A 27,332-nucleotide genomic window follows, 5' to 3' on the forward strand; every position below is an offset into this window, starting at 1 on the left:
GATGTGAACCATGACCAGCCTTTCAAAGCACTTCATGGCTACAAACGTGAGTGCTACAGTTCGGTAGTCATTTAGGCAGGTTTGCTTAGTGTTATTGGGCACAGGGACCATGGTGGTCTGCTTAAAACATGTTGGTATTACAGAATCGGACAGGGGGAGGTTGAAAATGTCAGTGAAGACACTTTCCAGTTGGTCAGCGCATGCCCGCAGTACACATCCTGGTAATCTTCCCTTTGTAGTCTGTAATGGTTTGCAAGCCCTGCCACATCCAACGAGTTTTGGAGCCAGTGTTGTCAAGGGCTACAACAAAACTGTGTACTGTTGGGGGTACTCGTGGACCAGGGTTGGGAAACATTGCTATATTGCAATTAGATGTCAAGTTTAGTAATTAATACAGGATGTTTTTAGCATAATTTGTGTTGATCAATGGTTATTTCACATATACACTGATCTCGAGAAGTACGTTTTTTAGTATATTAATATATTCAAGACATCAATATCAAGTCAAACAAATCCAATTTTATTGGTCACATACACATATTTAGCAGATGTTATTGCGGGTGTAGTGAAATTCTTGTGTAAAGTATCAATAAACATAGAAACAGATTTATGACAAACTGGATTTCCTTCACAATAAGACTACAGATAATAGAAAGACTACCTTAATATTAGAAATATACTGATTATATATTTATGCCTTAGGCTACATGTAGTGGGAAAATATGGATGATATCCATTAGATTCCAGTTAGACACCACAAATCTATATTTATAGACACCAGATAGTGAAACTGTGCAGTCAGGCTGAAATGATTACTGACTGTGAAGGAGTAGCCTTCACTGTAAAATGAATGAATGTATTTATTGTGTGTTTATATATCTAGGATCCTAGCTAAATTGTCAATCCATTATCACATGCAAATCCAATAAACTCATCTTTATTCATCAGCACAACCTTTAACTGTTGGTTTGAACGTTCAAATGAGTGACACGTCCCTTTATTGTCAGCTGACTGCTTGCGAGCCTTGCTAATATGCTGATTGCACACACCTGTGGCCTCCTGCCTGAAACGCTTCAGTTTGTTTAAATGGAGGATGGCATTCAGTGTGTGTGAGGGACTGCAGGCATGTTGTTAATAAAAATAAACTATTTATGATATCACCATGTCTGTCTCATCAACGTGAGGACATTATTATTATTATTGCACACCGACGGTCAGGTCCAATGGAGAATAAAACATTTACAAATGCAATTGCTCAGAGAAACAACAAAATATAACAATACAAAAAAAACTTGTTTTAAACGACGGGTACAAATGATCACTAGTTTTATAAACTCGCCTTGCGAGGAGAATGTCACAGGGCCTTTCTTTAAAATGTTTTATGAGATTGACACACTGGGAGGGATCTCAGACTATTCCTCCATACAGAATCCTTCCAGATGCTCGATATCCTTCGTCTGCCCTCGTCAAATTAAACCAGTCCGGAGACTGAGATGTTGATTTTTGTGGTCAATTAACCATTCATTTGTGGATTTGGATATGTGATTGGGGTTATCATATTGCTGGAAGATCCACTTGTGGCCAAGTTTCAGCATCCTAGAAGAGGCAATCAGGTTTTGGGCTAAAATGTCCTTGTACTGGGTAAAGTTCATGCTGCCGTTGACCTTAACAAGAACCCCAGAACCAGTGGAAGCAAATTAGCCCAAAAACATCAAAGATCCACCACCATATGGAACAGTAGGTGTTTTTTTCTCTTCATATGCATCATTCTGTGGAACCCTAAGGCTTTATTGTAGTGTCATCTGACCATAGCAAAGGTTCCAAACCAACTGCCAATGCCGTTTAGCAATCTCCATTTGTTAGATGACATGACAATTGAGCTCTTTGGCCACGCACACCAGTTAATTGACCACACAAATCAACATTTTGCAATGGCCATCAGTTTCTAGACTTGAACCACATGGAAAAACCTATGGTTTTAATTGAAAATGGTAGCTCATAAGTGCACATGAAGGAAATCAAGGATCTGGAAATATTCTGTATGGAGGAATGGTCCAATTTCCCTCCCAATGTGTTCTCCAATCTCATCAAACATTGTAGAAAAAGGCTCAGTGTCGTTATCCTCGCAAGGAGAGGTATTGAAAACAAGTGTGGCACTAATTTTGACCTATCTTTTTTGGAGAAAAAAATATTACTTGATAAACAAAATCTCTTTCTCTGAGCAACTGTATTAGTATAAAATATAATTTTCTCATTTGAGCATACATTATAGCTCAGTACTTGTTATACAGTATTTGCTCATCTTCATCAAGGGTGCCAATAATTTTCCTGACAGTACATTCTATCTTGGCACATCATAAAATTGACATTTTTAACCGTAACAAAACAGAAACAAGCTCTTTGGAATAAGACTACATTCCCAACTACCAGCAACCAATAAACTATTTTCTGGCAGCAAGGTCCACTAGGTGACTCTTCCATGAAACGTTGATGCTAAATGCAGAAGTGAGCAGAGCAGCGGATTACAGCTGCAACAAGCCCTGAAATAATCAAGAAGAAAAAGCAGCAATGCATGGTTGAAAATATAAGTGAATCTTCAACAGAAAACATTGTGAGCATAGTTGATAAAATTCCATACTAAAATGAACCGATTGTAAAGTTCTTCGCCTCTGATAATCTCCAGCCCCATTAAGTGCCCTTACCAGAGATAATACCACAATCTCAAACATATCAGGACTGGAAATGTAAAATCATTCACATTCTCATACCTCTCATATTGCAAAGTCATCAAACATCTACCCTGTTTGATGACACTTATTGTAGCCTTAGTACAGACATCCCATCCATCAACAGCAAGAGTGGGGGGTCTGGCTGTGCGTGCTTAATGTGTGTCAGAGGATGTGCTCTTAAATAAACTGACAGCTTGTCTCCTCCTCTCTGTCCAGTATCCACTCTCCCCTTTCAATCCCTATCTGACTTGCAGAGGATCCATATTGTGTCTGTGACCGACGGACGTCAACTCTAGTCTCGACAGTGAACCTTTCCTCTGGCTCCCTCTGCTGGCTCAGTGTGTGAAGTATCCCAACTGGTGCATCTTGTGCAGGAGGTTGTGCATGAGGTCAAAGGTGGTGAAGCTGACCCCCACAGCGATAGGCCCTTTGATCCAGTTCATACTGAGGCCCTTGTAGAGTCCACGCACCACACCCTCCTGCACCACGATCGCTTTCATGGTGTTCAGGACGCTGCCGTACTGTTGGCCCGTCACCCCGGCCGTCTGCATGCGTCGGCGAACCACGTCCAGTGGGTAAGAGGCCGACTGGCCGAGTAGGCCAGCACACGCGCCAAATGCCAAACGCTCGTAGGAGTACGGCTGGGACCGCCTCGTCCTCTCTGAAGAAAGAAATGGGATAAGGAGAGAAAGAGATCCAATTAAGCCCTTAATCAAAAAGCTAATCATTAAATTAAGACAGTTGTAAAAGAAAAAGGAGGCTGTACCTGCATGCAGTTTCTTGAGGGTCTCATATGTGAAGAAGGTGATTCCTGAGTATGGGATCACTCCCAGGATGGTCGGGCAGAAGCCTCTGTACAGGGTCTTAATGCCCTCCTCCTGCGTAATGCGCACAAACACGTGCATAATGTTGCTGTACCTATAGGGAAGAAAGAGAAGAGTAGGATATTAACCTATATGGATATTAGATAAGGATAAAAACATTACCTATATTACCCTATATACTTGTTAAACTTAAGTAAGTGGGGAAAAGGGGAACCACGTGCAGGCTGGGCTCGAAATTAACATTTTTTCATTGGTAGCAATGGTGCACCCAACTTAAAGTTAGGTGCACCACATAAAAGTTAGGAGCACCACATAAAATTTAGGAGCACCCGAAGATTTTTTTATTTTTTTTGGGATTGAGATACAGCCTTTATTGGGCCTATATGAAGTCTAGTTACTTTTGAAGCACTTGTTTTGTTTTTACTTTTACACAGGGGAGCCCAATTGAGACCAGGGGCTCAATCACAATGGTGCCCTGAGTACAAACATTTTCACAATCAAGAAAATGAACATTACAAATAAAACAAAAAGAAAAAAAACTACAAAAAAAGGTACAATACTACACTTTCAACAAATAAACCATTACAAATAATTTAAACAAGTGCAATCCTCAATGAATTCCTGTCCTAGCAGCAAAAGGGACTCAAGATACAAGGAATTTTGCAGGTTATTCGAACAATGAAGGGCACTGAAACTAAAGGAGGATTGGCTTAAATTGGTCAAGCGGGTTTGGTAGCTCATTCTTTAGCAATGAAGTTTGGTAAGTTGGAAGCTTGTGTAGTAGGGCTTCGGAAACAGAAAGGGAGTAATGAATTGATCTGCGGCACTTTAATGGGGACGAGCTAACCTTTTGTTACAGGACGCCGTGGTGAGTATCCAAACTGTCACCAGTGATAAAACTAATGGTGCTATGGTAGACAGCATCCAAAGGTTTAAGAGCAGTGGCTGTTGCAATCTGGTAAATGGTGTCACCAAAATCAAGAACTGACTGTACAATCTGCTTCCTGCTATTTAGGGAGAGGCAAGATCAAAACATTTTTTTTAAAGCCCCCTATAATTCTTAGCTTTTTAACTAGCTCATCTGTATGTTTTTAAACATTATGACCAGTCCTCCACAATCACCCGACCTCCACCCAATTGAGATGGTTTGGGATGAGTTGGACCACAGAGTGAAGGAAAAGAAGCCAACAAGTGCTCAGCATTTGTGGGAACTCCTTCAAGACTGTTGGAAAAGCATTCCAGGTGAAGTTGGTTGAGAGAATGCCAAGAGTGTGCAAAGCTGTCAAAGGCAAAGGGTGGCTACTTCGAAGAATCTAAAATATATTTTGATTTGTTTAACACTTTTTTGGTAACAAAATGTTATATCATAGTTTGTCTTCACTATTATTCTACAATGTAGAAAATTGTAAAAAAAAAACTAAAAAAAAACCCTTGAATGAGTAGCTGTGTCCAAACCTTTGACTAGTACTGTATGTACACACACAGTATTTATACTTCAGACTCTGACATTACTCGTCCTAATATTGCTACATTTCTTATTATTTTACTTTTTAGATGTGTGTGTATGGTTGTGTATTGTTAGATATTACTGCACTGCTGGAGCTAGGAACACAAGCATTTCACTACAGCCACAATAACATCTGCTAAATATGTGTATGTGAACAATAAAATTAGATTTGAAGTGAATCAGGGCCCTATGTTTTATTTTTATTAGTACATCATAGATGTACAGTTGAAGTCGGAAGATTACACACTTAGGTTGGAGTCATTAAAACTCCACAAATTTCATGTTAACAAACTATAGTTTTGGCAAGTCAGTTAGGACAACTACTTTGTGCATGACACAAGTAATTTTGTTTGTTTGTTTGTTTACAGACAGACTATTTCACTTATAATTCACTGTATTGCAATTCCATTGGGTCAGAAGTTTACATACACTAGGTTGACTGTGCCTTTAAACAGCTTAGAAAATTCCAGAAAATGATGTCATGGCTTTAGAAGCTTCTGATAGGCTAATTGACATCAATTGGAGGTGGACCTGTGAATGTATTTCAAGGGGGAGTTTTGTTTCAAAGATCTGACCACTTTCCAGAAATTGGCTAGATTACCACCACTCTCAGATACACAATTCAAGAAGCATGTTGATTTTGTTATTTTAAACAGGGTTAGACACTCATTTTTCAAAATGTCTGAAGGACTGCCAAGTAGAATCAGTCATCTGACCTTAACCCAAGCTACATTTCTTTCCTGTCATTTTTCAGACAATTCATGAGTAAACCATGGATTGAGTCGGCCTTTTAACCTTTGTTTTTTTGTAAGGCACATGTTTATCTGCAAGAGAGATAACTAATTTTGTAACACCTTTAAACATTAGTTTATTATAAAAGCTAAAAGAAATAATATGAATAACTCATTGAAATTACAGTCATTTGTAATTTGTAGTCTGCTATTGAATCGCTAGATTTCACATTGTCTAAGACAATAAATTTTCTAGGTTAGCTAGCCAGCTATTACTATTTTCCTATTAGAGATTCATTAAACTTTAACTCGACAACGACTTGATTAGTGTAGTGTCAACATTGGCCACTGCCAGCTAGCCTGCAGTACTGTATCATTTCAATGATTTTAGTCAATAAGATTCTTGCTACGTCTTAACTTTCTGAACATTCGAAGAATCTATCCATTGTCCTGTCAACTTTCTATCTAAAGACCCCAAATGTTTGGACAAAGGTCTCCGGTAGCCTCTGAAACTATCTGCGGCCAGACAAGGCAAGTTCATCTCAGCCTAAGTCCCTCGACTTCTTGGCAATCACCACAGATAACACTGCTGCTCTCTCTTCGTCCGCCCACGTGTTCTCACCCCGAGAGCTTCTGGTCAGCGTGGTACCGGGATCCTCATCTCTCCCAAGTGGTCATTCTCTCTTTCTCCCCTTACCCATCTGTCTATCGCCTTGTGTCACAGTTACCAGCCCTTTCAAGCTTAACATCCTTATCATTCATATCATTCCCTCGGAGCGAATGAATTGGATAAGCTCCTTTCCTGAAACTCAGTGAGTAGAAACATTCATTGGGACCTCTACCCTCTCACCTTTTATATTTTACTAGATGCAAACCTGTCTCCGACCACTCCTTGTATCCTTTTCCCTCTCGCTCTCATCCAACACTTCCCACTGCCCCTAAATCGCGCCGTCCCAACCTTCGACTCTCTCTCCCCCGCTACTCTCTCCTCTTCCATCCTATCATCTCTTCCCTCTGCTCAAATAAACCTATCTCCTGATTCTGCCTCCTCAACCTCCTCTCTTCCCTTTCTGCATCCTTTGACTCTTATCCTCCAGATTTGACTCACAGAAAATCATCCTTTCACTCCCTCCTCTCTACATTTTCCTCCTCTGTCTCTGCTGCTAAAGCCACTTTCTACCACTCTAAATTCCAAGCATCTGCCTCTATCTTTGTTTCCTCCCCCTCTCTGCAGATGACTTCGTCAACCATTTTGAAAAGAAGAGTAACACATCCGATCCTCGTTTGCTTAGTCAAACGAATTGGTTCTGCTCACACTGCCCTACCCTGTGCTCTGACCTCTTTCTCCCCTCTCTCTCCAGATGAAATCTCGCTTCTTGTGACGGCCGGCCGCCCAATAACCTGACCCTATCCCCTCCTCTTTCTCCAGACCATTTCCGGAGACCTTCTCCCTTACCTCACCTCGCTCATCAACTCATCCCTGACCGCTGGCTAAAGAGAGCGAGAGTTGCACCCCTTCTGAAAAAACCTACACTCGATCCCTCCGATAGTCAACAACTACAGACATCCCTTCTCTCTTTTCTCTCCAAAACTCTTGAACGTGGATGAATCTCTCTCAGAATGACCTTCTTGATTCAGGTTTCAAGACTAGTCATTCAACTGAGACTTCTTCTCTGTATCACGGACCTCCGCACTGCTAAAGCTAACTCTCTCTCCTCTGCTCTCATCCTTCTAGACCTATCGGCTGCCTTGATACTGTGAACCATCAGATCCTCCTCTCCACCCTCTCCGAGTTGGGCATCTCCGGCGCGACGCTTGGATTGACCTGACAGGTCGCTCCTACCAGGTTTCTTTTGAACTGGTGTCCCCCAGGGCTCTGTTCTAGGCCCTCTCCTATTCTCGCTATAATCACTTGGCTTGTCAAACCTCAAATCATTGCTATGCAGACGACACACAATTAATCTTCTCCTTTCCCCCTTCTGATGACCAGGTGGCAATCCATCTATGTCTGGCAGACATTCAGTGTGGATGAATCACCACCTTGAACCTCGGCAAGACGGAGCTGCTCTTCCTCCCGGGGAAGGACTGCCCGTTCCATGATCTCGCCATCACGGTTGACAACTCCATTGTGTCCTCCTCCCAGAGCGCTAAGAACCTTGGCGTGATCCTGGACAACCCTGTTTCTCAACCAACATCATGGCGGTGGCCCGTTCCTGTAGGTTCATGCTCTACAACATCCACAGAGTACTGCCTCACACAGGAAGGTAATGGTCACCGCAGTTGATCAGGCCCTACACCCAAACAAGGGCACTGCGTTCATCCATTCCCGCTCAGCCCAGTCAAAACTGTTCGCTGCTCTGGCCCCCAATGGTGGAACAAACTCCCTCAGTCAAATGATTTAGATGCACTTTCAGAAGGTGAATTCACCAATTTGTAAGTCGCTCTGGATAAGACTTAAATGTAATGAATTTTTGTGGAATCGTAGATTTCTACATTGTGTATAAATCACTATTTTCCTATTGAGATTCATTACATTGAAAATTGTACACAGTCTCTTAAAAAAACGTAAGGTTTGTATTGACGATCATTGATCTCCTGAAGAATCTATCCATTGTCCTTTCTTTCTAAGACCCCAAATGTTTGGACAAAGACAGTACAGTATGAAGATAGGCAGAAACTGCTTCTTCAATATAAATCCCAGATCACACTTGTCGGCGATGTCATGGCGAAGTTGGCTAGCTAAACTCATGAGTAGAAACATGTCATTGGGTCTAACTTTTGTATCGCGCCAAACTGTTCATGTGCAGGCCATCAAATCAAAGGCAATCCTCAATATAAAGTAATTTCTTGACGAAAATCACTTTCACACGGTTGGAGGAGTAACATGTTTAACTACTTCAGACATTCGCTAGAGTCTAGATTGTGTCTTTAGATTGAGACAATTAACAACTATGGATGAATTTTTCACTTTTCTCATTGACTTCTCAAACCCCAAACCCTGGCTTAGTCTGCTTGGTCTGTTTCGCAAGTGTTCCCGGAGTTTTGAGTAGTTTTAGAATGGCCCACGAAATGGTTTATGAATGTAAAATGTGGTCAATGCAATCCACTATAGAAATATAAAAATGTTGAGGTGGTAATATAGGTCAGATCTTAGTTGGGTTCGAAGGAAGCTAGCTGTTTTAATGTAGTAATGGTGCAACCATGACGCTAACACATCTGCATTCACTTGTTTCTTTAAGGCACTTGGAAACAACAATTATGGGAGATTTTGTTCATAGTCACACAGTGCTCCCAAAATAAAATTCCTGGTCGCACAGCAAAATATTTGTTCACATTTTTTTTGTCGCACTTTAGAGCCCCGTGTGCAGGTATGTTTATACATTCAAAAGACTGACATTTACGAGTGTTATTGGAGAGCCCTACATTTGTCTGGGTGTCACTGCCATCCTGGCCCGCACCATGTCCAGGGGGTAGGTGAGCATGGCAGCTGTGGTGCCAGCCAACGACCCTGCCAGAAAACGTGGAAAAGGAGTAAGGGCTCTGAAACAGACAGATCAAATTACATTAGAGTGCAGCTATGGTTTCGACAATGGAGATCACTGTATTATTATGATTTTGTTTTTCACACTAGAGAAAATGGTTTGTTCTGTTCAAGAAAGATCACTGAAGGGTTGCCTTGGAGGCTGATGATGACCATCAGAGTTCAGAATGGTGCTACATTAACAAATCAAATTGTATTAGTCACATGCGCCGAATACAAGAGGTGTAGGCCTTACAGTGAAATGCTTACTTACAAGCCCCTAACCAACAATGTAGTTTAAAAATTAAGAAATAAAAAGAGCAGCAGTAAAATAACAATAGCGAGACTATATACAGGGGGTACCGGTACAGAGTCAATGTGCAGGGGCACCGATTAGTTGAGGTAATTGAGGTAATATGAACATGTAGGAAGAGTTAGTGACTATGCATAGACAATAACATAATAGCAGCGGCTTATAGAGGGGTTGGGGGGGCAATACAAATAGTCTGGGTAGCCATTTTGATTAGATGTTCAAGAGTCTTATGGCTTGGGGGTAGAGGCTGTTTAGAAGCCTCTTGGACCTAGACTTGGCGCTCCGGTACCGCTTGCCGTGTGGTAGCAGAAAGAACAGTCTATGACTAGGGTAGCTGGAGTCGCTGGCGTTCCTCTGACACCGCCTGGTATAGAGGTCCTGGATGGCAGGAAGCTTGGTCCGAGTGATGTACTGGGCCGTTCGCACTACCCTCTGTAGTGCATTGCGGTCTGAGGCCGAGCAGTTGCCATACCAGGCAGTGATGCAGCCAGTCAGGATGCTCTCGATGATGCAGGTGTACAACCTTTTGAGGATCTGAGGACCCATGCCAAATCTTTTCTCCTAAGGGGGAATAGGTTCTGTTGTGCCTTCTTCACAACTGTCTTGGTGTGCTTGGACCATGTTAGTTTGTTGGTGATGTGGACACCAAGGAACTTGAAGCTCTCAACCTGCTCCCCTAAAGCCCCAACAATGAGAATGGGGGTGTACTCAGTCCTCCTTTTCCTGTAGTCTACAATCATCTCCTTTGTCTTGATCACGTTGAGGGAGATGTTGTTGTCCTGGCACCACACGACCAGGTCTCTGACCTCCTCCCTATAGGCTGTCTCGTTGTTGTCGGTGATCAGGCCTACCACTGTTGTGTCATCTGCAAACGTAATGATGGTGTTGAAATCGTGCCTGGCAGTGCAGTCATGAGTAAACAGGGAGTACAGGAGGGGACTGAGCACGCACCCCCGAGGGGTCCTTGGTTGAGGATAAGCGTGGCGGATGTGTTGTTACCTTTCCTTACCACCTGGGGGTGGCCCATCAGGAAGTCCAGGATCCAGTTGCAGAGGGAGATGTTTAGTCTCAGGGTCCTTAGCATATTGATGAGCTTTGAGGCCACTATGGTGTTGAACGATGAGCTGTAGTCAAGGAATAGCATTCTCACATAGATGTTCCTTTTGTCCAGGTGGGAAAAGGCAGTGTGGAGTGCAATAGAGATTGCATCATCTCATCTGTGGATCTGTTAGGGCGGTGTGCAAATTGGAGTGGGTCTAGGGTTTCTGGGACAATGGTGTTGATGTGAGCCATGACCAGCCTTTCAAAGCACTTCATGTTTACAGACATGAGTGCTACGGGTTGGTAGTCATTTAGGCAGGTTACCTTAGTGTTCATGGGCACAGGAACCATGGTGGTCTGCTTGAAACATGTTGATATTACAGACTCGGACAAGGAGAGGTTGAAAATGTCAGTGAAGACACTTGCCAGTTGGTCAGCGCATGCCCGCAGTACACGTCCTGGTAATTAATCTGGCCCTGCGGCCTTGTAAATGTTGACCTGTTTAAAGGTCTTACTCACATCGGCTGTGGAGAGCGTTATCACACAGTCGTCCAGACCAGCTGGTGCTCTCATGCATGTTTCAGTGTTATTTGCCTCGAAGCAAGCATAGAAGTAGTTTAGCTCGTCTGGTAGGCTCATGTCACTGGGCAGCTCTCGGCTGTGCTTCCCTTTGTAGTCTGTAATGGTTTGCAAGCCCTGCCACATCCAAGGACCACCAGAGCCGATGTAATACAATTCAATCTCAGTCATGTATTGACGCTTTGCCTGTTTGATGGTTCGTCAGAGGGCATAGCGGGATTTCTTATAAGTTTCCGGGTTTGAGTCCTAGCTCTAGCCTTTAGCTCAGTGCGGATGTTGCCTACAATCCATGGCTTCTGGTTGGGGTATATACGTACAGTCACTGTGGGGGCGACATCATCGATGCACTTATTGATGAAGCCAGTGACTGATGTGGTGTAGTCCTCAATGCCATCAGAAGAATCCCAGAACATATTCCAGTCTGTGCTAGCAAAACAGTCCTGTAGCTTAGCATCGGCTTCATCTGACCCACTTTTTTTTTGACCGAGTCACTGGTGCTTCCTGGTTTAATTTTTGCTTGTAAGCAGGAATCAGGAGGATAGAATTATGGTTAGATTTTCCAAATGGTGTGTGAGGGAGAGCTTTGTACACATCTCTGTGTGTGGAGTAAAGGTGGTCTAGAGTTTTTTCCCCCGCACATTTAACATGCTGATAGAAATTTGGTAAGACGGATTTAAATTTTCCTGCATTTAATTCCCCGGCCAATAGCAGTGCCGCTTCTGGATGAGCGTTTTCCTGTTTGCTTATGGCGGAATAGAGCTCATTGAGTGTGGTCTTAGTGCCAGCATCGGTCTGTGGTGGTATGTAAACAGCTACAAAAAATACAGATAAACTCTAGGTAGATTGTGTGGTCTACAGCTTATCATGAGATACTCTACCTCAGGCGAGCAAAACCTCAAGACCTCCTTAGATATCATGCACCAGCTGTTGTTTACAAATACACATAGTCCGCACCCCCCTGTACCAGACGCCGCTGTTCTATCCTGCCATACAGTGTATAACCAGACAGCTGTATGTCGTTTAATGTCCCGTTGGTAGTTTAATCTTCCTCCTAGGTCATCGATTTTATTTCTAGCTAACATGATTGCATGTTAGCTAGAAGAATGGAAGGCAGTGGGGGTTTATTCAATTGCCTACAAATTCTCAGAAGCCAGCCCGACCTCCGTCCGCTTTTGCTCTGACTTCTCGCAAATAACGGGGATTTGGGCCTGTTCCCGGGAAAGCAGCATGTCCTTCACGTCGGGCTCGTTAAAGGAAAAAAAAGCTTCTGCCAGTTCGTGGTGAGTAATCGCTGTTCTGATGTCCAGAAGTTATTTGCCGTCATTAGAGATGGTAGCAGCAACATTATGTACAGAAAAAAGTTCAAAAATAAGTTACAAACAACTCAAAAAAATGAATAAAAAAACACATTCGGTTAGGGGCACGTAAAATGTGAGCCATCTTCTCCGGCGCCATGATACATATGTGCATTCTCAATTATTTTTACTGAGGGGTACTTTACTCACTTTCCCTGGAAGCCATAGTATCCCCCCAGGATTCTCTTGTACTGGTCGTGGGAGCAGAACTGGATGGCAGCGTAGGGGATGACCCGCACCATGGTGGCAGAGTTGCCCCTCCACAGGCTGAGGAAGCCATCTTTCATGTATGTACAGTAGAGGAGTCTGAAGGCTTCCTGGAGGGAGGGGGCACACAGCAACACAACACCCTTAACACTAACTCAACAAGACATTTGTGGTCCTGAACTAGAGGTCGACAGATTAATCGGAATGGCCGATTAATTAGGGCCGATTTCAAGTTGTCATAACAATCGGAAATCGGTATTTTTGGACACCGATTTTGCCGATTAAAAAAATAAATAAAAATTACACCTTTATTTAACTAGGCAAGTCAGTTAAGAACACATTCTTATTTTCAATGAAGGCCTAGGAAAGGTGGGTTAACTGCCTCGTTCAGGGGCAGAACGACAGACTTTCACCTTGTCAGCTCGAGGAACCAATCTTGCAAACTTACAGTTAACTAGTCCAACGCTATAACCACCTGCCTCTCGTTGCACTCCATGAGGAGACTGACTGCCTGATACGCGAATGCAGTAAGCCAAGTTAAGTTGCTAGCTAGCATTAAACTTATCTTATAAAAACAATCAATCAATCATAATCACTAGTTAACTACACATGGTTGATGATATTACTAGTTTATCTAGCTTGTCCTGCGTTGCATATAATCTGACTGAGCATACAAGCATACAAGTATCTGACTGAGCGGTAGTAGGCAGCAGCAGGCTCGTAAGCATTCATTCAAACAGCACTTTCGTGCGTTTTGCTAGCGGCTCTTCGTTGTGCGTCAAGCATTGCGCTGTTTATGACTTCAAGCCTATCAACTCCCGAGATGAGGCTAGTGTAACCGATGTGAAATGGCTAGCTAGTTAGCGGGGTGCCGCTAATAGCGTTTCAAACGTCACTCGCTCTGAGACTTGGAGTGGTTGTTCCCCTTGCTCTGCATGGGTAACGCTGCTTCGAGGGTGGCTGTTGTCGTTGTGTTCCTGGTTCAAGCCCATATTTATTATTTGAGGCTAAATTGATTTTATTGATGTATTAAGTTAAAATAAGTGTTCATTCAGTATTGTTGTAATTGTCATTATTACAAATAAAATAAAATAAAAATTGATTAATCGGTATCTGCTTTTTTTGGTCCTCCAATAATCGGTATCGGCGTTGAAAAATCATAATCGGTTGACCTCTATCCTGAACCCACTCTCCGAGGATGTCTCATTGTGTGGAATATGCTAAAAAAAAAAACATTTCCAAATCACACATGTACGTGTGTGAAATAGGAGAAATATAAGCACCTACCAAATTATTTTTACTATTATTAATGGTCCAAGCCCTGAAAGGGATGGAACCCTATTATAATTGCTAGGATTAATATTACATTTATAATTGTTTCCCCTATTTTTGGAGAGCTATAGCTCTTAAATGGTAAGACCTACAAACTTGGTGGGAGGTGTAAATTGGTGGCTGAATACATCTGGTTACACGTCTGGTTACAGTCTCGGCCAAATGGTGGCGCTACAAACAACATTTGACTTAAAAAAGGTTTTACATTTTTAACAGCATCTCCTCAGAGACCACTAAACCGATTTCTCCAAAACTTGGTGTAAAACATCTATAGACCAAGATTTGTAAATGTATTATAAATTAAGTTGATATCTTAAACGTCATGGCCGCTGTGAGCTAATGAAGTTGAGTGAGGTTGGGCCTGACAATTTAAGTCGCTCTTGGAGGGAATGGACTAAAGATGTTAATGGTTAACCATTAAATTCGTTAGCCGCCGGAAAAAAATATATTTGACCATGCTTATCGGTCTATAGGTTAATTTGCCTAATTGTGTGGAATTAAATTGCCGACTTTGTATTTTCGTTAGTCGTCATGCGTCTTATCACACTCGCACAGCATACACAGCCTAGTTTGAGGAGCGGAATGGCCTATCACCTGTCAGAGCGGCTCCTCAAAAAGCTGGTACTGGAGTGAAACATGCTTTTTATAACCCAGTCATTGCGCAAAATATTATAATTCTAAATGCAATTGCGTGTTAAAAACTTTGATGACCACGATTAAAAAAGCTAATATTTTTATTTCTCAATCTCAACTTGGAATTAAAGCGCAACTCCCATTCATATCAACTTTATTTCATTGTCCAGATGCCAGTGGCACAATCCTAGTCATATTAGCAACCCATCCTAGTTGCGGCTATCAGATTCACCCTCTTTCTACTGCTAACTGAGATTTTACCTCTGTCACATATGGAACCACTGGCATTAGGTGAGCTGTTTAGAACAGTGTTTTCAGCTCCGCAGGCATTAGGTTTAAAACTGTTTTAGCAAATTATGTTTTATTAGCTGCTTCATTACAGCAGCTGCATGTTCCATAATAGGCTATAGCCTTTTGACTAAGACGATAGGCTTATTGTTGCATGTTTTCATTAATGAAAAATGTCTGTTCCTTGTATCCATGCATAGTATTTTTTGTTGGTCACACAATTTTACTATTTGGAATTGTTTTTACCGTTTGTTGACTGATTAATGAGGGTCGGTTAGTCAGCCGGAAAATTGACAGAAATGTACATCCCTAATCAAGACGCAGAACAAGACTAGACTTTCTGAGACACAGACCAAGGACCAGTGTATCGAGACCATGACCAGACCAGTTTAAATGGGGAAAAACAAGATCAGTAGAGTAAACTTGAGTACAGTAAAGTACAATACATTAGACTGGTAATGTTTGGGCCAAAGATGCGTCTATGTTTGGGCTCTTGGAGGGTTGGACCTCCCTACTGGCTAAGCATCTCAATAATCTATACTATTTCCTGAAGCGTGCACTGGTCCATTATTCACATGGTGGTCCTCTGTAGCTGAGTTGGTCGAGCATGGCTCTTGCAACGCCAGGATTGTGGGTTCAATTCTCGCGACCACCCAAATGTAAAGAAAGTATACACGCATGAGTAAGTTGCTTTGGATAAAAGCAACCTGCTAAATGGCATATATTACACGTTATAAGATTTGTGTAAGTGCAAGAAATGGAGTCAGGACTGGAACCTACAACAAATGCATGCTCTTCCATAGTGTTCAACCCTGACTTTTTCCATGAGGTGAGCATGGCTCAGAGGGTTGTAATACAACATGCCATCCCATGGCGGGCCGGGTTCAAATCTCACCAATGCAGCTTTCAGATAGACATCCCTAGACAGTGAGGAATTGTTGGTGTTGTGCCTGAACCGAATTTGATTATGTAAAATAAGGCCGTAATATTTCAGAAAGAGAAGAGGGCTAAACGTGGAAAAAGGCTTGGACCCCAGGTAATTGCAGCTTGCAGCTATATGTATTATTATTAACTAAACAAGACAGTCTACACCAACTTCAAGTTGTCACTTAGTCTCCCATTGACGTCAATGCATGACTATGTGAAAATGTGATTTAAGTGGAAGTTAGGATTCACCCTTATGGCAGCACGGAGAGAATTTGTGACTGTTCAGCGTTCTAATATTTAATATACAGAACATTACCTTTGAAATAGCAATGTTTTGTGTCATCCAGCTTCAGACAGACAGATTAAAAAGTAACACACACCCAAGTGACCAAATAACATTCCCATCTAAGAGCTAACACCATTAAATCCTGCTCTGCCAGCCTCTGCCAATTGGGAAGACATACAGTACATCGAGTACATCTTTACTATTTCAATGTGAGTTATATAATAAACTCACCTTAGCAGAGAATCTTTGTGAAGACACTAAAGTAGGAGAAGGAAGAAAATAAGTATTAAGGCAAAGATACTAACTATATATTTACAAAAGGAACCCCTACTTTATATTCTGAGTGCATGGTCTTCCAGGGAAATGGCATTACCTTGGAAGATGATCTTGGTTCTGTCCAGAGGAGCTATGACTGTTTTGGCCACGGCTCCTGCCAATGCTCCACATAGCAGGGAGTCCAACACTGTCCATCTCTGCACACAGAAAGAAACACTCAGTGTTCCACTTCACACAGGACACAAAAGACAAACTCACTTTGAAATTATATCAGTCATAAACATACTCCATAACTCATGACTAGCATCACTATTCTGGACGGTTCTGACTTAGAATATGTGGACACCTACAAATACCGAGGTGTCTGGCTAGAATGTAAACTCTCCTTCCAGACTCACATTAAGCATCTCCAATCCATAGTTAAATCTAGAATCTGCTTCCTATTTCGCAACAAAGCATCCTTCACTCATGCTTTCAAACATACCCACGTAAAACGGACTATCCTACAGATCCTTGACTTCAGCGATGTTATTTACAAAATAGCCTCCAACACTCCACTCAGCAAATTGGATACGGTCTATCACAGTGCCAACCGTTTTTCACCAAAGCCCCATATACTACCCACCACTGCGACCTGTATGCTCTCGTTGACTGGCCCTCGCTTCATATTTGTCGCCAAACCCACTGGCTCCAGGTAATCTATAATCTTTGCTCGGTAAAGCCCCGCCTTATCTCAGCTCACTGGTCACCACCCGTATCAAACACTCCAGCAGGTATATTTCGCTGGTCATCCCAAAAGCCAACACATCCTTTGGCTGCCTTTCCTTCCAGTTCTCTGCTGCCAATGACTGTAATGAATTGCAAAAATCACTGAAGCTGGAGACTTATATCTCCCTCTCTAACTTTAAGCATCAGCTGTCAGAACAGCTTACCGATCACTGTACCTGTACACAGCCAATCTGTAAATAGCACACCCAACTACCTCATCCCATATTGTTATTTATCTTCTTGCTCTTTTGCACCCCAGTATCTCTACTTGCACATCATCATCTGCACATCTATCATTCCAGTGTTAATTGCTAAATTGTAATTATTTCACCTCTATGGCCTATTTATTGCCTTACCTCACTACTCTTCTACATTTGCACACACTGTACATAGAATTTTTCGACTGTGTTATTGACTGTACATTTATGTTGTTGTTTTTGTCGCAGGTCGCAGTTGTAAATGATAACTTGTTCTCAACTGGCCTACCTGGTTAAATAAAGGTGAAATAAAATAAATAAACACTACAGCAGTAATGGGGACTATAATATGTCATGATCACTGGCTGCAGATACAGGCTAAAGCAGGGCTCTTCAACCGTGTTCCTGGAGAGCTACCATCCTGTAACCCTAATCTAGCACACCTGGTTCTACTAATTAGAATAGGTTGATAAACCAACCAAGTTAGTTACAACTGGGGTTGGAGTGAAAACCTACAGGAGGGTAGCTCTCCAGGAACAGGGTTGGAGACCCCTGGGCTAAAGGTATCACATATAGGTTTCTCATGCTCTTGGAGTACTGCCAGGGTGTAATTTGAACTATCTTTCAACAGATTCCGAACCCATTCTACAGTAGACTGTAGTAAACCTCTCCTCCATGAGTATACACTTCATATGATCTGCAGAGCAGTAATGCGCCATTATATCATGTAGGCTACTTTAGTGTACAGCACTCCAGACATAAACAGCTTTACTTGCCTCTAACTGGAGGTGGAGATAATCTCTTAGCTGGTTCAGAATGTGTTTGTGTGTGTGAGGGTGTGGGTTGTAAAAGTTAATTGGACGGTGGACCCAGTAAAAACCCTGATAAGGTATGTTTAGGATGCAGAGGGAGAGAAGGCTTTTGAGGCCACACTGGGAATCTCCAAGCAGTCTGCAGCAATGCAGGAATATTTTGACTTGAGCAGCCATCGAGATAGGCAGAGAGAGAGAGAGAGAGAGATACTGCTTTTTATGGTGTCCGACTTCTGTACTGCTCTTTGTTTCGCTCTTGGCCACCCCAAACATTTGCATTACAGCACCTTTTTTTACAGAGTTAAGAACAAATTCTTATTTACAATGACGGTCTACCCTAACCTGGACGACGCTGGGCCAATTATGCACCGCTCTACGGGACTCCCGATCACGGCCGGTTGTGATACAGCCTGGAATCGAACCAGGGTCTGTAGTGAAGCCTCTAGCACTGATATGCAGTGCCTTAGACCGCTGCGCCACTCAGAGCCCCAAATTAGTGATGACTAATGTTGCCAGTGTCATTTGGTACTACTTAACAATAAATAAAGATAAAAGGTGCAATCTAGTCTAGTCCACTCTAACCCCATATCCATGTCCCAGGGTCTCCCATACTAGCCAAAGGTTACTTGCTGTTCTGGTAAACATGTATGGCAGCCTTCAGCTGGTTGGTCTTGGCCTGCATGTTCCTGCTATAAACAGCTCTGTGGTATGTAAGCCTGCCTGGCTGCTGTTAGGCTACTGCATCAGGGAAAACCCATGATGTAGGGGCTGAGGGGGGCTCACTTTAGCCTGGCCGGAGGGAGGGAGAGACAACACTGCTGCCTGGGGCTGTGCCATCTGGTGGTCCTGCACTGTATGGGCCATGTGTGCCCTTGATGACGCCCAGTATCTGACAGTCAGTCAACACCCGACAATCCACTGCAGGAGATAGAAACATGATGATAAACAACATATCCTCCCACTGCATGCATAGAGGAGCTCTGTGTCACCTTCAATAAATATGCTGTTAAATGTATCAACTTCCCTATTTGCAAAGTAACAGAAAATAATGACCACCTAGCTACACACTGTTTAATTTCCTCTGTAATAAAACAGTACATCACAATTGGCTATCCAATTCATTCTAGAATATTCCCAACTAAATGTAACATGTTTACTTATTATGAACACAATATATGATCTACTATTATTATGACACATTCACCAATCCCTGCAAAATAATCAAAATAAATAATGAAACGTTAAGTGTGAAAAAGTAAGCATTGCCGCACACCACTTGGGCTAAAAATAAAGCAGTGCAAATGAATGCGCATACGAATTCCTCGCCTTTAATCTTGATTACTGTGCCTGTGTTTGTTGCAAATCCGGCCAATCTTGAACAATCTTCAGCAATGTTTCACATTCAGTGTTCAACTCCTCTGTCGTCTTCCGAGATCCGTCGCCACATTTCTCTCTGTTTGGTGTCGTTGGGTCAATATCTGTGGTCAACACAACAGTCAACTTGTCCGTCTATCTCAGCGTTTACGTTTTTTTCCAAGGTGATTGAAAACGACAGCTGCCAAACTGCGACAAGGAAGGTGATGGCCTATTTTTATCCTAAAAATATTGGAGTTTGCTCGCGCACGAGATTATTGTCTTTCAAAGGTTTATCAGTTTGAGGGCACGTACAATTGTTTTGGACTACAAGTCCCATATATAATTCAAACCGAACATTGGACTCCACGCGAAATCACGCGAGGGAGACACAGCACTCAGTTTTTTTTTGACACAGCGATCAGTACTTGTTGTTGTTGTTGTTTTCGGGAAAATGGCGTCCAACGTAGAAGCCCCGGAGTCGTGGTACCTCGCCCTCCTTGGCTTTGCAGAACATTTCCGCACCTCAAGTCCACCCAAAATTCGTCTGTGTGTGCATTGTCTTCAAGCGGTTTTTCAGTTTAAACCCCCGCAAAGGGTGGAGGCCAGAACTCACCTTCAACTCGGCTCGGTGCTCTATCATCATACGAAGAACAGCGAGCTGGCGCGGAGCCACTTGGAGAAAGCGGTGAGGGAGAGTTTAGGAAAGCTCGATGATGGATCCAGAGATGCGTTAGTCGAGGCCTTGAATAGTGAAATGGGAACAGTAATAAGTTCGATAACTAGCGTTAGAGCCTGGCTTTCTGGTATCAGTCATAAGTATTTGGACTCAGAAGATAATTTGCTAGCATGATAGCCTAGCCGGTAGGCCTGCGCATCTTTCACACGTTCAATGTGTTAGAAGTTGCCACTACTGTTGCTTCCTTTGACTGCATGCAACATTGTACTGTATTTTGTCTCTAACATCTCCTCTTTTCTATTTTTTTCAGTGGTTAATATCACAACAAGTATCCTTTTCAATGCTATGGTTTCAACGCCAACACTACAGTAACGAGCATTACAATGTCGTGCAATTCTGCAGAACATTTCTCAGTTCTGTGTTTGCTGTTCCATCTGGTACATTATTTCTCGATAGTAAAAATCTGTATTCAATGTCAATTAAGGGGTTTCCTTAACAGAATATCTCAGATCCCACAATTTGAAGATGTTAAATTTGAAGCAGCAAGTCTTTTGTCCGAACTCTATTGTCAGCAGGTACCGGTAAATAAAGCTAAAACACATTTCCTGCTTTTTCAATGTCTGGAGACCCATTTTGACAAACATGTTTTCATTCAAGTGTAAGGTCGAGTAGTTTTGATTCTGTATTTGTTGTTTTCAGAATCTGGTGGATTCTGCAAAGCCTTTACTGCGAAAGGCAATCCAGATCTCACAGCAAACTCCCTATTGGCACTGTCGCCTGCTGTTTCAACTAGCGGTATGTTGTACTGTCAGATGTACTGTAAATACTGACTGAATTGACTTGTCTCTTTTGGATGTTTGATTGTAAGCCTTTACATTGCAGTGCATTGAATGTGTCTTTATTTTTTTTCCTTTTATCAGCAACTGCACACTCTGGAGAAAGACCTTGTGTCTGCCTGTGACCTCCTAGGGGTCGGTGCTGAGTATGCCAGAGTGGTGGGCTCGGAATACACCAGGTACTGTAACCTTGCTGCGCTGAACTATTTACTTTTTTTGTCCACATTTAATCATCCATAAAACAAGATACAGTAGATGTTATGTTAAACATGCCCTCCAGTGAACTTAATGAAAACGTTTTTATCGCGGTCGGCTGAGTATGCAATGTGTGTTTCTCAGGGCGCTGTTCCTCCTGAGTAAAGGAATGGTAAGTCTCAAATTCTTTTATGAAAATGCAGAATTTTGTATCTGTCATTTGTGTTTTAGTATGTATTAACAGATATCTTAAGTATGCAATGCACTTATAGCATGGTTATAAACTAATATTTTGCACTAGAGAATCCATACCATAATGTTCTGTTTATCCTTTGTATCAGCTCCTACTGATGGAGAGGAAGCTGGGGGAGGTGCACCCTCTGCTCACGCTGTGCGGGACGATCGTGGAGAACTGGCAGGGAAACCCCATCCAGAAAGAGTCTCTCAGGGTATTTTTCCTGGTGCTGCAGGTCACACACTACCTGGATGCCGGACAGGTAAAGACGCCTGTCAGGCTGGATCAAAACCACCGATGCACTAACTGTGGTCCACAACGGCAATAACACCCAACATTGTAGTCATGCACCCCTGGACAAGATGGCCTATATGCTTTCCCACTCATTTGTAGTGTAGCTGAAACAGCTTCACTGGTATTGACCACCTTCATGTTATGTTGCAGGTGAAGAGTGTGAAGCCCTGTCTTAAGCAGCTGCAGCAGTGCATCCAGACCATCTCTACACTCCATGATGATGAGATCCTGCCCAGTAACCCTGCTGACCTCTTCCACTGGCTGCCCAAGGAGCACATGTGTGTTCTCGTCTACCTGGTGAGCCCCATATTTCCCCTTCTCATCTGATACCTGAGGACTGATCCCCCACAGACACTGGTTCAGATCTGAAAGGACTGGATAGGTAAAAGCAACATGTAACATGGTAATAACCTTGTTCTCTATATGTTCCAGGTGACTGTCATGCACTCCATGCAAGCAGGGTATTTGGAGAAGGCACAGAAATACACAGACAAAGCACTCATGCAGCTTGAGAAACTAAAAAGTAAGTGATTTGAAGCCCACATGCGTCGCCTCTTTTCTGTACCACTATCAAAATCATCTGTTTAACACCCACTGTTGTCTAAAACGTCCCACCCCCCTTATTTCAGTGCTGGACAGCAGTCCCATCCTTTCAACGTTCCAGGTCATTCTGCTGGAGCACATCATCATGTGTCGGCTAGTCACTGGTCACAAGGCTACTGCATTACAAGAGGTAATGTAGAAGCATCCATGGACCAATCTTATTTCTGTTTTACTCGTTCACTCTGAACATAAACACTGTGCGAAGTTACAGTGGAATGTTTAAAAGTTCAATCAAAGTAGCTACTGGAATATATGATGGGCAATTTCATGCCCATTGACAGTTGAGATGATGACTTTCTCTCTCCATATCCCAGATCTCCCAGGTCTGCCAACTGTGCCAACAGTCCCCCAGGTTATTCACCAATCACGCTGCCCAACTCCACACTCTACTAGTAAGTATTTGAAACCTTCACCCAGAATACATACCCTCAATTCACTATCTTGAATAACAGTTTACCACCCACTTCTCTAACTGGAACTCTAAAACTCCCTTCTTTTAACTTTATGTGCTGTTCCATTTCTCAGGGCCTGTATTGCATATCTGTCAACTGTATGGACAACGCAGAGGCACAGTTCACCGCCGCTTTGCGGGTAAGTGACGTAAGTCGTAACGCTAAGCTTATTATACGGGTTCTCTCTGCATGTGTTCAATATGTATTACATTGTCACGTTTTGGATAGTAAGTTCATCTGTAGGTGTTTCCTTTCCAGCTAACCACACACCAGGAACTGTGGGCGTTCATTGTGACAAACCTGGCCAGCGTCTACATCAGGGAAGGAAACAGACACCAGGAGGTTAGTAGACACACACACACACACTATTAATTTTTACTCAAAATAAAGTATTGTCAACTGTATTAACCTTGTTTCTTTTAAAGCTCTACAGTCTCCTTGAGAGGATAAACCCTGATCACAACTTTCCTGTGAGGTGTGTTGATATGTATTGCATAACACAGAGATTTTAATGGTTGCTCAATTTTGCTTTGTAATCCAAACACATTCTCAGAGCCAAATACCTTGTTTTTTTAAGGCTAAGAATGCAGCCCGTTGCTGAGCTGGTGTATTTGACTACAAGCTGATAGGCTTGTTTGTTTGGTTGTGTTGCAGCTCTCACTGTCTCCGCGCTGCAGCTTTCTACATCCGAGGACTCCTGTCCTTCTTCCAAGGACGCTACAACGAGGCCAAGTGAGTCTCCCCCACCTCTTTTACAGAGTTGCTGAGAAGTGTCCCATAAGTCCTCAAATTTTCAGTGGGAATTGGAAAATACATAATTTCATAATGATACTCTTATTACAGACGGTTCCTTAGAGAAACTCTGAAGATGTCCAATGCGGAGGACCTGAATAGACTGACAGCCTGCTCACTGGTTCTGCTAGGCCATATATTCTATGTACTGGGAAACCACAGGGTAAGATCACTCCACAATGGTCACAAATTGATATTTTTCAAGGAACATCTACCCTGCCCCTTTACAAAAATGATGTATGGGTCCATAGCTTACTGTATAGTATACATTTTATTCAACGGAAAAAGGTATTTGTGTATGTACAGTTGAAGGCAGAAGTTTACATACACTAAGGTTGGAGTCATTAAAACTTGTTTTTCAACTACTCTACAAATTTCTTGTTAACAAACTATAGTTTTGGCAAGTCGGTTAGGACAGCTACTTTTTGCATGTAATTTTTCCAACAATTGTTTACAGACAGATTATTTTACTTATAATTCACTGTATCACAATTCCAGTGGGTCAGAAGTTTACATACACTAAGTTGACTGTGCCTTTAAACAGCTTGGAAAAGTCCAGAAAATTATGTAATGGCTTTAGAAGCATCTGATAGGCTAATTGACATCATTTGAGTCAATTGGAGGTGTATCTGTGGATGTATTTCAAGGTCTCCCTTCAAAAGCAGTGCCTCTTTGCTTGACATAATGGGAAATTCAAAAGAAATCAGCCAAGACCTCAGAAAACAAATTGTAGACCTCCACAAGTCTGGTTCAGTCTTGGGAGCTATTTCTAAATGCCTGTAGGTACCACGTTCATCTGTACAAACAATAGTACGCAAGTATAAACACCATGGGACCACGCAGCCGTCATGCCGCTCAGGAAGGAGACGTGTTCTGTCTCCTAGAGATGAACGTGCTTTGGTGCGAAAAGTGCAAATCAATCCCAGAACAACAGCAAAGGACCTTGTGAAGATGCTGGAGGAAACAGGTACAAAAGTATCTACTGTCAAATGAGTCCTATATCGACATAACCTGAAAGGCCGCTCAGCAAGGAAGAAGCCACTGCTCCAAAACTGCCATAAAAAAGCCAGATTACGGTTTGCAACTGCACATGGGGACAAAGATCGTACTTTTTGGAGAAGTGTCCTCTGGTCTGATGAAACAAAAATAGAAGTGTTTGGCCATAATGACCATCATTATGTTTGGAGGAAAAAGGGGAGCCTAGCAAGCCGAAGAACACCATCCCAACCGTGAAGCATGGGGGTGGCAGCATTATGTTGGTGGGGTGTTTTGCTGCAGGAGGGACTGGTGCACTTCACAAAATAATGGCATTGTGAGGAAGGAAAATGATGTGGATATATTGAAGCAACATCTCAAGACAGCGAGGAAGTTAAAGCTTGGTCGCATGGACAATGACCTCAAGCATACTTCCAAAGTTGTGTCAAAATGGCTTAAGGACAACAAAGTTGAGGTAGTGGAGTGGCCATAACAAAGCCCTGACCTCAACCCTATGGAAAATTGTGGGCAGAACTGAAAAAGCGTGTGCGATCAAGGAGGGCTACAACCCTGACTCCGTTACATCAGCTCTGTCAGGAGGAATGGGCCAAAAGTCACCCAACTTATTGTGGGAAGCTTGTGGAAGGCTTCCTGAAACATTTGACCCAAGTTAAGCAATTTAAAGGCAATGCTACCAAATACTAATTGAGTGTATGTAAACTTCTGACCCACTGGGAATGTGATGAAAGACATATAAAAGCTGAACTAAATCATTCTCTCTGCTATTATTCTGACATTTCACATTCTGAAAATAAAGTGGTGATCCTAAAGACAGGGAATTTCTTACAAGGATTAAATCTCAGGAATTGTGAAAAACTGAGTTTAAATGTATTTGGCTAAGGTGTATGTAAACTTCTGACTCAAACTGTAGCTTGCGTAACAATATGTTTTTGTTTTTCTCTAGGAAAGCAACAACATGGTGGTTCCAGCGATGCAGCTGGCCAGCAAGATCCCTGACATGTCTGTCCAGCTGTGGTCCTCTGCCCTTTTAAAAGGTACGTCCCTACCTGTGCATTTCTTTTGTCTTTGGATTGAGCTTCAATGCTCCCTCCTAAGCTTAAAGTATTTGATGCAGGTTTCCTTGACCACGCTGTTTTTGTCTTGTCCCTGTAGATCTGAACAAGGCCCTGGGAAACACCATAGATGCCCATGAAGCTGCTCAGATGCACCAGAACTTCTCCCAGCAGCTTCTCCAGGACCACATCGCTGCCTGCAGCCTCCCCGAGCACAACCTCATCAGCGTACATATCAATTTATCTTTAACTTTTTATCTTGAATTATTACTGCCGTAAAAGTTGTGTATTATAAATAGATAATATAGGTTGTTTAGCTGTGCTTCTGTTGTCTGTCTGGCTCAGATGGGTAATTAACAATACTAATCTCCTCTGTGACAGTGGACGGACGGCCCACCACCTGGGCAGTTTCAAGCCCAGAACGGCCCGACAACCAGCCTGGCCAGCCTGCTATGAACACATGGCTCCGTCATACACATGCATACGAGAGAGCGAGAGCAAACTGACAACACACAAGGGCTACCATTCTTCTCGCCTCAAAGATGTCTATAATTCAACTATTGTTTCTTTACGTCTTTTGAAAATTAGAGGGGTACTAGGAAAACAGTAGCAGTTATACAATTAATTTATTAATGTTGATATTTTTGTAACTTTAGCAAAATATTTGAACGCTTTTCTTTGTATGAATGCCATTTTTCCTATGCATGGAAGTTACTGATGTTGATTAACTCTTCAACTGTTGCTCATCATTTGCTGAGGATTTACACAGCTAGTCATTGTTTTCTAGCACCACATCCACGTAAATTAGTGTAGGTACACTTGGCATTACTTCTCATGGATTGAACCAGCAACATGTTTTGTTTCATGTTAAATTGGTAGTGTTGAGATAAAGGGTTTGAATTACTTCCTGAAAGAGTGCATGAGAGAATAGTGAAGGAGTTGGAATGTTCATTGGTGCAGTTACTTAATGGACCAGCAGGTGTCCCTTTTGAGCTGTGATTTGATAAATCTGCTTTGAGAGAGGAATATTTGTTGTAACATTTGGCATGTCATAGATCACCGATTTGCCCATTTTAAAGATGCATCACAAACACAACTATTGGATATACATATGAATTCTAGTTCATTTATTGAGTTCCATAGATCATGAAGATGGACATTTTTTGAACATACAAGAAACTTTTGGATAAAGACAAATCAGTGTATTACTTTTTGTTGTGTTATAATTTGTCTAGTTAAAGGTTTTCTTTACAATACATTGTATACATATGCCACATGGGAAACCTTTATTGTACAGTGACATTTTATAAAGTAAATGTAGTCAAGTGTGTAATGTATTTTAACTACCAGTATCACATGTAGAAATCCAACTCAATGCTTGCTATTTAAGTCAATCTATATGGACATGTCAGAAGCTTGAGTATTTGCCATATTCTATCCAATGCCTATGTTTTTATTGATTATATTGTTTTTCAATATTTTGGGGGACAAAGTCTGAATAAATGTGGTATTTGCAACCA

The 27,332-nt window shown here is 42.3% G+C and overlaps 2 protein-coding genes across 5 annotated transcripts; one reads left to right on the forward strand and one right to left on the reverse strand.

Moving 5' to 3' along the window:
- Window positions 1-499: 499 nt before the first annotated feature.
- On the reverse strand, window positions 500-20,079 carry LOC135512744 (mitochondrial coenzyme A transporter SLC25A42-like). Its single transcript, XM_064935074.1, has 8 exons — window positions 19,652-20,079; window positions 19,109-19,243; window positions 16,646-16,745; window positions 16,504-16,529; window positions 12,750-12,916; window positions 9,215-9,331; window positions 3,496-3,647; window positions 500-3,390 (listed from the first exon to the last, which is right to left on the reverse strand). The coding sequence occupies exons 2-8, from the start codon at window positions 19,187-19,189 to the stop codon at window positions 3,065-3,067; spliced, it is 969 nt and encodes a 322-aa protein (XP_064791146.1). The 5' UTR covers window positions 19,190-19,243; window positions 19,652-20,079; the 3' UTR covers window positions 500-3,064.
- On the forward strand, window positions 19,979-27,332 carry LOC135512743 (MAU2 chromatid cohesion factor homolog). Of its 4 annotated transcripts, none has more exons than XM_064935069.1 (19): window positions 19,979-20,366; window positions 20,668-20,685; window positions 20,867-20,938; window positions 21,057-21,152; window positions 21,278-21,372; window positions 21,533-21,560; window positions 21,730-21,885; window positions 22,068-22,214; window positions 22,350-22,440; window positions 22,547-22,650; window positions 22,835-22,912; window positions 23,046-23,120; window positions 23,231-23,314; window positions 23,398-23,447; window positions 23,627-23,704; window positions 23,816-23,927; window positions 25,704-25,794; window positions 25,913-26,040; window positions 26,194-27,332. In XM_064935069.1, exons 1-19 carry the CDS (start codon window positions 20,133-20,135, stop codon window positions 26,266-26,268), a joined length of 1,812 nt encoding a protein of 603 aa, XP_064791141.1. In that variant the 5' UTR covers window positions 19,979-20,132; the 3' UTR covers window positions 26,269-27,332. The 4 variants fall into 4 exon arrangements, with proteins under 4 accessions (XP_064791141.1, XP_064791143.1, XP_064791142.1 ...); XM_064935071.1 differs by having other exon boundaries at window positions 23,046-23,111; XM_064935070.1 differs by having other exon boundaries at window positions 20,867-20,932.

This window comes from Oncorhynchus masou, chromosome 24 (genome assembly GCF_036934945.1).
Source record: "Oncorhynchus masou masou isolate Uvic2021 chromosome 24, UVic_Omas_1.1, whole genome shotgun sequence".
Taxonomy (NCBI): Eukaryota; Metazoa; Chordata; class Actinopteri; order Salmoniformes; family Salmonidae; genus Oncorhynchus; species Oncorhynchus masou.

What these genes read in the sequence shown, in the direction of transcription:
- LOC135512743 (XM_064935069.1), top strand. Translation starts at nt 20,133, where the DNA reads ATGGCGTCCAACGTAGAAGCCCCGGAGTCGTGGTACCTCGCCCTCCTT. An exon ending in CCCAACTCCACACTCTACTA is followed by an intron (nt 22,913 to 23,045) that starts GTAAGTATTTGA and finishes TCCATTTCTCAG; the next exon opens with GGCCTGTATTGCATATCTGT. An exon ending in ATGTACTGGGAAACCACAGG is followed by an intron (nt 23,928 to 25,703) that starts GTAAGATCACTC and finishes GTTTTTCTCTAG; the next exon opens with GAAAGCAACAACATGGTGGT.
- LOC135512744 (XM_064935074.1), bottom strand. Translation starts at nt 19,189, where the DNA reads ATGGCCCATACAGTGCAGGACCACCAGATGGCACAGCCCCAGGCAGCA. An exon ending in AACCAAGATCATCTTCCAAG is followed by an intron (nt 16,530 to 16,645) that starts GTAATGCCATTT and finishes CTCCTACTTTAG; the next exon opens with TGTCTTCACAAAGATTCTCT. An exon ending in GCAGTGACACCCAGACAAAT is followed by an intron (nt 3,648 to 9,214) that starts GTAGGGCTCTCC and finishes TCTTCCCTATAG; the next exon opens with GTACAGCAACATTATGCACG.